Source organism: Diabrotica virgifera, chromosome 6 (assembly GCF_917563875.1).
Source record: "Diabrotica virgifera virgifera chromosome 6, PGI_DIABVI_V3a".
Classification (NCBI taxonomy): domain Eukaryota; kingdom Metazoa; phylum Arthropoda; class Insecta; order Coleoptera; family Chrysomelidae; genus Diabrotica; species Diabrotica virgifera.
In genome coordinates, this window is record NC_065448.1 from 201038554 (window position 1) to 201051313 (window position 12760).

Consider the following 12760-nt stretch of genomic DNA (forward strand, 5'->3'; position numbering starts at 1 on the left):
AGGTATATTAAATTTGGTTAATGAGTCCTATAGTACGTAAAAAATTAAGAGTCTTACATGAATTACTTTCACTTAAACAATCTTTAATTGTAGTTGGTAACTGTTGATGTTGCCGTTCTATAACGTAGAGGGGACAGTCTATTATTATATGTTGCACTGTTAGTTCACTATCACACACATAACACATCGGAGGGGCTTCCTTCTTTAATAAAAAGTCGTGGGTGATCTTCGTATGACCAAGTCGCAATCTGGACATGAGCACTTGGTCTCTTCTCTTTGTAGGATGTTTCGACGGTGATATACTTTGTTTGATTGTTCTTAATGTAGAGTTTGATTCGTTCCAGTTTGTTTGCCATTTTGTCATGATCTTGTTTTTAAAATATTGCTTTAGATCAGTATGAACGCAAGTAGTTATGATGTCTGTTAAGGGATTCTCACTCGCATTTTTTGCTAATGTGTCAGCTTTATCATTTCCACTTATCTCGCAATGTGATGGTACCCAGAGGAACTGAACTAATCTTTGATTTTGTTGGCATATCAAGAGTTCCGCCTTAATTAAGAGGAGGATAGGATGTTTGGGGTATACCCGCCTCAAGGCCGTTAATGCACTTAGGGAATCGCTAATGATTATTGAGAATTTGATGTCATGTGTGTTAACAAACTTTAATGACTGGAGGATAGCAAAGAGTTCAGCTGAGAATATGGAGGTTTGGGGAGGGAGCTGGTAGGAACTGTTATAGTTATCTGTTGTGAAAGCCGCTCCTACTCCATTTGCAGATCTGGATGCATCGGTATAAATATGGATGTGATCATTAAAACCATTTAATATCTCTAATAATCTCTGATTGAAGATTTTTGCTGGTGTGTCACCTTTCTTGAATGCAGATAGGTTTGTATTACAAGCAGGAAGAGCAATTGTCCATGGTAATATGTGTTGGCTGACTTTAAAAGTATTGTAAGTGTGTGGAATTATTGTGTCTAAGCTCTGTAACGTTGCTCTCACTCGATGATAAAACGGAGGATCCAATCTTTTCCCACAATTAAATGTCGATGGAAATCTATCTGTAAATGTGTTTTTATAAACAGGTACATGTGGGTTAGTTGATACTCTTAAGGCATACATGAGGCTAAGGTATTCTCTCCTGAGTTGAAGGGATGGTTCGCCTGATTCAACATACATACACTCAACTGAGCTTGTGTAGTGTGCTCCCAGTGCAATTCTAATTGCTGAATTATGAACTGTGTCTAGCACTTTCAATAGTGAACCTTTGGCTGAGTTGTAGGCAACAGCAGCATAATCTAGTTTTGAACGAATTAGGGTTTTGTATACAGTCATAAGAGTTTGGAAATCGGCACCCCATTGTTTATGAGAGATACTTTTCATTAAGTTAAGGCCGTTTTGAACTGACAGACGGAGAGAGTGGATGTGGTCTTGCCAAGATAGTCGGCTATCCAGTTTTACTCCCAAGAAGTTGATCGATTCTGAATACTTTATTGGTAAATTTTTTAGGAAGAGTTTCGGTGGATTTACTTGTTTCTTTGGAGTTTTACTGAAGATCATTGCTTTCGTTTTAGTGGGTGAAAATTCTAGGCCAGTAGTATTCGACCAATTCTCTAGTTTGTAAATGGCTTGCTGTATATGGGTCGTCATTGTTGATATATTTTTACCACGACAGAATATAACAAGATCATCAGCAAATAGACGGGCTTTGACTAATGGGCTAAGTGACTTAGCGATGTCATTGATGGCAATAAGGAAAAGTGCAACACTAAGAGTAGACCCTTGAGGAATACCGTTTAATTGGATTTTAGAGTCTGAAAGAAAGTTGTCTATTCGAACTTTGAAGTTTCGCCTATATAAAAAATTATTAATAAACTTGATAATATTTCCTTTAATCGACCAACTTGACAGGATTCTTATGATATCTGATCTCCAGATTGTATCATATGCACGCGTTATATCAAAAAATACAGCCAGACATTCTTGACCACATCCAAATGACTCATGAATTACAGATTCAATATCCACTATGTTGTCTAATGTAGATCTGGACTTTCTAAATCCACTTTGTATAGGGCTAAGTAGCTGTCGATCTTCTAGGTACCACATTAGTCGGTTGCTTGCCATTTTTTCAAGTACTTTGCACATATTAGATGTTAGGGAGATTGGTCGGTAAGACTCTGGGTCCGATTTATTCTTGCCCTGTTTAAGAACTGGTACAATAATGGAATCGTACCAATCAATGGGGAAAACATTATTTGTCCAAATGAAATTATAAAGATCCAAAAGATATTGTTTTCCTTCCGTTGGCATAGCTTTTAAAAATGTCGTAGGGATGTTGTCAGGCCCTGGGCTAGTGTCTTTAACTTTGTTTAAAGTTTCTAACAGTTCATCCATCGTAAATATGGCATTTAGAGGTAAATTATTGTGGTCATCAAGATTTATACATGCATTATTAAATTTATTTTTATGGGCTAGGAAACTTGTAGATAGATTTTCGTCACTGCTATGTTGTTGGTATACGTTTGCTAGTACGGAGGCTATTTCTTGCTTAGTTGAATAAATATGGTTATGATGATCTAGGTAATGAATGGTGTTAAATGATTTTTTCCCGTACATTCTGCTTATCATTTGCCAAACCTCAGAAGTCGGGGTAGATGAATTTAAAGATGATACATAATTTTTCCAGGCTTCTCTCTTACTCTTCTTTAAGGTGTATCTACAATACGCCCTTAATCTTTTGAATTCTAGCTGGTTATTTAAAGTTGGGTGCCTTCTTAATTTATAAAACGCCTTTTTTGACTCTTTAATTGCTGCTTCGCAGTGGGAATTCCACCACGGGACTGGAGCACGTTTTTTTGGAAATTTTGAATAACCTATGGACTCGTGAGCTATTGACGTTAAAAACTGTACGAGATGGAGTACTTTGGAGTTAATATCAATGTCTGTATCAAAGGGCTGAACCAACTGAGAAATTTTTTGTGAAATTAAAGAGGAATATAGAGACCAATCTGCATTTTTCAGACACCATTTATTGGATGGAATTGATGAGGAGATATGGTTATTGTTCGTAATTAGGATAGGAAAATGATCGCTTCCATGCAAATGGGATGTCACATCCCACGACAGAGTTGGTTGTAAGACAGGGTCACAGAGGGATAAATCTATTGGGGATCCATTGCCGGTGGTAATATTGAACCTTGTGATTCTTCCATCGTTAAGGATATTCATATTAGAATCTGTAACAATTTGTTCGATTTTACGTCCCAAGGAATCTGTTTTTTTACCTCCCCAAAGTATATTGTGGGCATTAAAATCGCCTAATATAATACGCGGTTCTGGAATTTGATTGAAGAGTTCAGTTATTTCTTTTATGGACGGGTCTAAGTTCGGAGGAAAATAAATATTAGATATATTGACTTTGTGGGGGCCTTTTATAGATACTGCTGTTGCCTCCAACTCAGTTCTTAAACGTATTACTTCGGTATTAAATGAGTTATGGACATATATTACTACTCCCCCACTAGCATGGCTAGCAGTTATTCTGTTCTTATAATACGGAGTATAGTTTCTTAAATTATGACAGTTATCTTCTTTGAAGTGGGTTTCTTGTAGGCATATTACAGATGGTTTAAACTTAGCTATAATTAATTTAAGTTCTTCTAAATGGGTGTAATACCCATTTAGGTTCCATTGCAGTATACAGTTGAATGTTGTATTAAATTTCAGCAGAGGCGTCGCTGCTGTATTCACTGTGATCAGTAGAGAAAGCGGATAATAATAGCTGTTTATTAATCTTAGTTTTTAATCTTGTACAGCGACTTTTCAGATACTTGGGAGTTAATGCTGGATGGATTTTAGTTAAAAAATTGAGTAGTCCTTCGATATCTTCTGTATACGTTTTTGCAATGCTGAGAGGATCTGCAGAGCCGTATGCATTTTCAAAGAAATCAATTAGTTCTTCCTGGGTTAAATATCCGTTGTCAGAATTATCTTGGAAAAAAGAACTAGTGCATTTAATAAGATCTTCTGCTAAAGTCTTATTATCTTCAGGAATAGTTTTTGCTTTCTTAGATTTACGCAGAGGTTCTTTAAATGGGTTCTGGTCTACTGATGTTGAAGGAGACGTTATTTCTGACACCGCTCGTTTAGACGATTGAGTGTCAGAGGGTGTAGGAGGTTGATTTTGGCTGTGATTATTCATTTCAACATTATCTGGCTGGATAGGTGTTTGAATGGGATTTGAATCAAATAGAGAAGTATTGGTTGTTTCTTTTGATTGTGGACTGGTGGATTGTTGCGAAGATTGTGAAGGATGGATAGTTGGCTGAGCATCTGTTATGATAGGGTGGCAATTTTGGATATAATTTGGTTGAGCAGTAGGTGATGAATTTTCGATAGATGTTTGAGTGTTTGTATTTTTTTTGCACTGAGAGGCTAGATGACCTTGTTCTTTACAAATGTAACAAGACTGTTTTTCAAGTGAAAAATAAATTCGATAATTGATTTGTTCATAGTTAATTAATATAGACTCAGGAATATTTTCCAGATTTTTAGGAGAAATGTAAGTATAGCGTCGGAAACTCAAGATATGCTTAAATAAAGAGTTAGTTGTACCTATTCTTAGAAAATCCAATGGAGTTATTTGATGAATTGCAAAATTTTGTAGTTGAGTCTCTATAATACTGTGAGGTATTGATGGGGGGACATTAGAAATTATCAGTTTTTCGCTTGGTGTGACTAACTTCCTGGCTTGGATACGTTCCTGATTGATTACTATTGTTCCATTATCTGTTCTTAAAAATTCGGTGACTGTTTCTTCAGTAGTAAAATATACGCAAATACGATCATTTACAATCCTGGAAATGGCGAGAATTTTATTGGGATCGACTTTAGTTGCTATGGCATTTAAATAATCTTCAATTTTTGTATTTGGAAGTGAATTGAATAAAATGGCTTGGTTTTTGCTTGCGAATTTTTTGTTAGGTTGAGTCAGAGCGGTTGAATATAATTTTGATTGATTGGATGGATTAATGACATCTTGAGAATTTTGAAGTTCAGAATATCTCTCCTCTGAAATTTCCTGCATATTGGGCCTATGTTGCCTGATTACGGCCCTTGTGCTTGGACAGGTTCATTAGTAATTAAGCTACTTAATTACCTCGTTACTGGTATTTATATCCGTTGTTTACTGTTTGTTGATTAAAAAATAGTAATAAAGATGATCTAACTTACAGTTTGATCCCAAAATCGGATTAAGCACTATATAATACACTATTATACCAACTTTGATAATTTTCTAACAAGTAAAACCACCTTAATTTTGATAAAAACTAAGAGCTAATCGGAAACACTGTTTACTAGTTAAGAAACCAGTTTCGAATCCTTACAGTATTTTTACTTTTTGTATTTGACTATTTCCGTATATATTTTTTACTCTTCACTTAGCATTTCATCACTTAATTTCAGTTCTCACATTTAAACTCAGTCATTATTACAATTAAATTATATCAATATCCTTTCTATTGATTTTGTTTTTATTAATTTTATTTTATAAATTACACTTGTTTCCAACATTAATTTAATTTTATTCTTGTATCAACTGGGCTCACCTATTATCTTACATTTCTTTATCTTTAATTTTACATACTCATTTTGATAATAATAATTGTAATCCTTTCAATCATACACATTTGCCTCTATAAGATTGACTATATCTTTACTCCAGTTTATTATTTTAACAATTGTTATTCACATTTTAATAAAATTTCCCTTCAATATATACAACCAACAATACAATGATCACATAAAGTTTGCCTATATTTTAACTTCTCTGTATAATAGTATACCAATTCATAATTTAACTTTATTTCTTTTCTCTCATCATCATCTGATTTATCTTTGTTTATCATTATTACTAATCAGCTCACATTCTTCTTTCTTAATTAATTTGATCAGTTTAATTTTATAGTCAATTTGTAGTCTACAGATAAATAAAAATAATTTTAAATTATAAATTTTGTAAAACACATTTGTCTTTTCTTTTTAAAAACAATAGATTTAAATGATAGACATTTTCAGATTTTAAAATCTTTATCATATCATTGTTTTGATCATGACCATTTGTTACAACTTTTGAAAATCGACTACCTTTTTCCTTTACTGTCACTGTCACTTCAAGTAGTTCCTTAGAAATTTTTGACACTTGGCACACATTGTTGGCCCAAGATGGTTGATTAAAGTTCTCGTTTAGGGTTTCACCATGTTCCCAGAGGTTTCTATTAACATCGGCGTTTAGCCTTTTCAATTTTACAACATTATAATGTAGATTGAATTATAATTACAACCATTGTTTGGTTGTGGGGCTAGTTAGCAAGTATATGAGACAATTTTTTAACTTTCAAAATTTCAACCATCTTTTTAATTCTAACAGTGGGATTACTTATTCCATTTTAGATTCACCGAGGATGGACTGATAGGTCCGAAACGGTTTTGAAAATATTTTATTCAATCCATTCTGATTTTTTTAAGGTTTTAGTAAATTATACCTATTACATAGAAGTGGTTTTACTTCATGTTAGAGTTTGTTTAAATGATGAATATGATTTGATGATGATATTGGGTCTCCACATAAATAAAAAAATCCAAATGTTCTCAGTTTCAGAATACTTTATAGTAATATTTCTAACTTTTAATGAACAATGTATTCCGCTTTTCACGTTAAAAACATTTATATACTAGTCACTAAACATATTGAACATCCTATAGTATAATTTTGTATAAACAAATATTTAAATAAAATTCTTTACAATATAAAGTCTTTGTAATTTGTTAACACGAAATAACATTCTTTGGTTGCTATTAAAATTACAAGCAGTCAAAATTACAATATAAAGTGTTATTTCCTTCTAAACTTTCACTTGTTCGGTCGTTACGTGCTTAGTAATTGAATCGATTGCTTTTGTTTATAAAATTAACCAAACAAAACGACAGTAACACCCCTAAAATTTCCACAACTCCGAACACAACTAAAACTATAATAACCATGTTGAGATTAGTCATTATCCAGTTTATAACTTCCTTGTAGCAACCCTTCGCCAAATACGAATTAGCTTCGTTCGGGGAGGAGGTACAAGTAGACACTTTGGGTTTTTTGTTTTCGTTTAACACACAGCACGATTCGGGAATAACTTTATCCCCTTTGGCCCAGTTCTCGTTCTTCTGGTAGTCTGCGTAATCGTCTACACCGCAACACTTCAATGAAATTTGTAACCCGTCCCAGGCGAGGTTGGCTGCACTGCCGTTTTCAGAATTTGAGTAGTATTTCGATAAAGATGTTTTCAGGACGTTTTTAACTTCAGTCTCGGCTGTGCCTTTGTATATGATAGCTAAGCATCCAGCTGTTATCTCTAAAATTAAAATGACGAGAAGAAGCAACCCGTAAGTGGTTAACATACATTGGGACTCTCTCATGGCTCCGCAATATCCTAAAAAGGATACGATAAACATTATACCCCCAATGCCCATCAGAAGGTACGACAGGTGCTCTATTACGCCGGGTTTTGTGAAGTCTTGGACTTGATCATAAGGAACTATTTTTAGTAGTCCTATAAAGGAGTTTTTGTCTATTTTTAGCCATAGACCAACGCCTAATATGGCTGTCCCTGAGAGGAATATTATAAAGTTGAAGGCACATAGTAAATATTTTATACAGCACGTAAACATTTTAAACTTCTGTTTCCTGGTATCCTTTCGTTAGAATTATATCGTTGTCATGTTGTACTATTGTTTGGACTCGAACACCTGCAACATAAAAAATGCACGTTTTAGTTTAATATTCCATAAATATTTAAAAAGAAACAATAGTCATATACTCCAGGGAAATGAGGCAAAAATATACCAAGTTCGGGACACTTGACCAGCCAGGTTGCAAATGGGTTTTTTGGGTACTATATACCTAATACATTATACATACAAAAATACCCGTCACATTTCGGACGAGTTTAGTTATTAACAAATAAGTGTCAAAAATGGCAGTTTTTTTTTTGTTTAAATCGCTACAGGTAAAAATAGGGTAATTATATATCTTATTTAGAGTATTCATCTTTTAGTAGATGAGCAAAGGTTTCAAATGGCAGTTTTTAAATTAAGGTCAGATGCTCATTTGTTGTTTCGAAAATTGCAAAATAAGACTAAAATTTGTAAATTAAAAAGTTTGCTATAACTTTTGCGAAAATGAATTTAAAACTTTGATATTGCATGAAAAGTAGAGTCAAATAGTTCATACAGTGCGCGGGAATAAGTGTTACTCCCCCTCATTAACTTATTTATTTTTAGCACATAAGCAAAACGCTCAAACAGGTCTATTTTTAAAAAATCATAGTATATTATAGCATCAATGTTTCGAACTTTACGCGATCCCTCTTCAGGCGACATGCATAACTTTGATTTTTTTAAATGGGAAAATACATCATGCGACACCTCATATAAAAGCTTTTGAAATACTGATTACAAAAATGTATAATATCTTAATCATTTTTGAGAGCGTAGGCGCAAAATTTTGATCGAATTATTTTTAAATGCATTCATTTTTTTTTAATCCTGAGAAAACTAATAAGTATTTTTGAAAAATTTAAACACAGAATGAAATATAACACTATTATTGAGGGTCCAAAGTCCCTGAGAACTTCTATAATTTTTATTTTAATAAGTCACAGGAGTGAAAAAAAAAGAGAAAATTTAGTCTGAATTTTAATTTCAAATATATCATTCAAAATAAACTTTTTCTTTATTCTAAGGGACTTTCAGTCGTCGGTAATAATGTAGTCTTTTATTCAGCGTTTAAATTTTTCAAAAATACCTATTAGTTTTCTCAGGATTCGAACAAAATGAATGGGTTTGAAAAGAATTCGACCAAAATTTTGTGCCAACGCTCTCAAAAAGTATTATTCATTTTTGTAATCAGTATTTCAAAAGTTTTTAAATGAGGTATCACATGATGTACTTTCCCATTAAAAAAAATCAAAGTTATGCATGTCGTCTGAAGAGGTATCGCGTAAAGTTCGAAACATTGTTGCTATAATATACTATGATTATTTTAAAAATCGACCTGTCCGAGCGTTTTGCTTGTGTGCTAAAAATAAATAAGTTAATAAGGAGGCTAGGTAACACTTATTCCAACGCACTGTATATAATAATATATGACACACAAAAGATTTCAAGACGATTCGTCAGTTAGTTTAAATGTTATTCAACTTATTTATGCCAAAAAGTATTTTTTTGCAATGTTATTGTTCAGAAAATAATAATGAAACAGCGATTTTGGGGGTATAAATACCACATGAAAGAAGAAGATCAATATTTTTATTATTTTTAATAAAAAAATCAAGAAAAGTAATTTATTAGGTATATTATTGCAAACATATTTTAATAAAGTAAAGTCATTTTTGGCTTATAAATAATTTGAATAACTTTGTTAATATTAACTGTAGACTAAATCCATATTGTTATTTTTAAAGCTGATATTTTTACACAAATTATCACAAAAAAAATTAGCCTAGACAAATTAAGGTCAAAGTTAGCCACTTTTTTATTTAATCACTGCTACTTTGCTTAAAACAATTAGGCAACTTAACCAGCGCCATCTTGAAGTTCAAGATATATAGTTTATGTGTAAAGGTTTAAGTAAACTTTGAACTTCAACAGAGTGGTTAATAAAGCTTTAAAAATGACGTCGTAACGAAATTGGGGTCGGTGGAGGGAATTATTAAAATCCGTACACTCAAAAATTGAAATTGATTCTTCAAACATATGCTGCGATTGATATCTCTGGAGCTTGTTGATGAATTTTGATCATTATTTTTTAATTTGTATATTACTTGTAGTCCTCTACAGTACGTTATGTTCACATATCCCCCACCTTACATTACAAAATGTTAGGGGGGAACTCCCCTTTTTCGGAATGGTAAAATGGAGGTTTTCAAAATGGTAAAAATGACCTTTTGTTGACTTTTTTAAATACGTTGAAAAACTAGGTATTTTTTTTCATGTGGTTTCCACTTAATTGGTGTATCATTATTATTTCCTGAACAATAACATTGCAAAAAATAATATATTGAATAGGTATTCTAAATAATATCATGAATTACCCTATTTTTACTTGTAGCGATTTAAACGAAAAAACTGCCATTTTTGACCCTTATTCGTGTGTTAATAACTAAAATTCTCATCTGATCCTATTTGCTGGTCAAGTTTCCCGACAAAAACCTTATTTCTCTGGACTAATATAGACAATTTAAGGACGAATTTTTTACGTTATTTACCTAGATCGCTAGGAACGCAAAATATTTATTTTATTATTGCGTTTTATAGTTTTTGCTTTAAAATCATTTTAGTTATTAAAATAATCAGAACTTAATTGTACTGTATTTAGTTTTTCCCCTCTACAATTATGTTAGCGTGTTTGGTACTAAAACATTCATTCAAAAATCAGCATTTCATTTAAAGAAAGTGGCATTCTACACTTATAAGCAAAAAAAATCCACTCAAAAATAAAATAAGATATAATTTTTTGACTACGCTGTTTGGCAAGTGTCTATTCACATATAGGTAAAATTAGAAGTAAAATATTTTGAACAGAAGTAATTTTTATTGCAATGACACCAATATTTATAAAGTTAGTAACTAAATAACATGTGAGAAAAGAAGGTATGAATGAAAGTCATTATGTAAAGAACTTCTTCTTCTTCTTCTTCTTTACGTGCCATCTCCGCGACGAAGGTTGGCAATCATCATTGCTATTCTCACTTTTGACACTACAGCCCGAAAGAGTTCAGTTGAGCTGCATCCAAACCATTCTCTGAGATTTCTCAGCCAGGATATTTTTCTCCTACCTAAGCTGCACCTTCCTTGAATCTTTCCCTGCATAATTAATTTTAGGAGATCAGATCTGTCACCACGTGTTATATGACCCAAGTATTGAAGTTTTCTTATTTTGATGGAATCCAGTATTTCCCTGCTGTTCTGTATTCTCCTTAGTACTTCTTCATTGGTTATTCTATCTGTCCAGGAGATTCTCAGCATTCTTCGATACGTCCACATCTCAAATGCTTCCAATCTATTGAGGCATTGTTTATTGAGAGTCCATGTCTCCACACCATACAAAAGAACAGAAAATACATGTAATGAACATAAACGTAAATTAACATAAAAATCAAAATTAATACAGAGTATTTCCTCCTCTGCATTGTGTTACAGTTTTCATGCGAGATCTTAAGGACCTTACTAAGTTTTTGACTGATTGCTGAAGAATCGCTTCCCACTGTTTGTCTAATGCAGTTTTCAGCTCCGCCACTGTCGTTGGTGCTTAACCTTGCGTTTGAGCTCATCCCATATGTGTTCGATGGGATTCATGTCCGAACTCAATGGTGAGTCCATTATTGTTATATTGGTGTTAGCCAGATAATCGGTCGTAATCCGCGCTGTGTGACATCGAGAGTTAACATGCATTAGCATGAATCCGTCGCCTATGTAGCCGACGTAAGGAACAACATGGTCTTTGAGAATACTCGTAATGTAACGATTCGCTGTCAAACCCCCTCCACGACTACCAGCGGGCACGAACACAAACTCTGTTTTTCCTTATAAAGATATACCACCTAAACCATACACGAACCATCTCACCACATCGCTCCATATAGTTCACCATAGCTCACTGTTTTAACACTCTTCTGTCATTGCTTTACAAGCACATTCGACTCTCATCAGAGAATAAAACTCTGCTCCATTGGCCAAGGACCCAATTGACGTATTCTCGGACAAACCGAAGTCGAGCTTGTTTCTGACGTGCGTTCAATTTGGGCCCTGTGTTAGCTTGTCTGGGAGTCAAAGTGGCAGCCTTAAGTCTGCTCCTAACTATCCACTGAGCTACGATAACACCTCGAACATTCCTCAAGGATTGTTGAAGCTCAACTCCTGTCGCGTGCCGATTCCGCAAAGCATTCAGGACAATGAATCGATCATCCCTCTCTGTCATTACAAGTCGCCGACCCGAAGCTGGTTGTCGTTTGTAGCTAACAAAAGCTGGCTTATCGAAAAAGTACTACGAAAAAAATTTTAAGAGCATTGTGTTTAAATAACGGTACCACGATCATAATTTAATTTAAACGTACACAAGCATTGGGGGGTTTAAGGGAATAAAACCGCCATCAATTTTTTATGAGGATAAAATTTCACTGTTAGTAATTTCACTTTTAAAGATGATACTGCTATAAGAATGCCATATTATGTCCATTTTCAATAAAAAATAATCTCTAATAGTTTTCGATAATATTGAAAAAAATCTATTTTTATTTTGTAACTTCACAGGGCTGTAACTTTTTTTACGTGTATATTCCGGCGCGGATCTAGAAATTAATAATGAAGGGGGGGAAGACTTACCTCAAATATTATATTATCCAGATTTAGCCATACGACTCACACTTACTCTAAGGATAAATTCACTCATCCCAGATACCTACGGTATCAAAAGGATTGAACTCTGGTGGGACTCTTTCCATGTTAACAAGCCGTAGGTGACTTGCTACGTCGGCGTCGGAGTATCTACCAAAAAATTTCTTACGCATTTGAATATTGAGAGTAGCACAGCTTTATTATTCCAGATTTAGCGATACGGCTCACATTCCCTCAAAGGGGAAAGTTCATTAATCTCAGATACCTTCGGTATCAAAAGGATTGGGCTCTGGTGGAACTCTTTCCTTA

General features: G+C 33.7%; 1 protein-coding gene across 1 annotated transcript in view; it reads right to left on the bottom strand.

Moving 5' to 3' along the window:
- Positions 1 to 6652: 6652 nt before the first annotated feature.
- LOC126886646 (tetraspanin-9-like) overlaps positions 6653 to 12760 on the bottom strand; it is a 105177-nt gene continuing 99069 nt past the window's right edge. Inside the window, exon 2 of the mRNA XM_050653639.1 lies at positions 6653 to 7804. Within this exon, the coding sequence (XP_050509596.1) occupies positions 6941 to 7726 (786 nt within the window). The 5' untranslated portion in view covers positions 7727 to 7804 and the 3' untranslated portion in view covers positions 6653 to 6940. The remainder of the gene's footprint in view (positions 7805 to 12760) is intronic.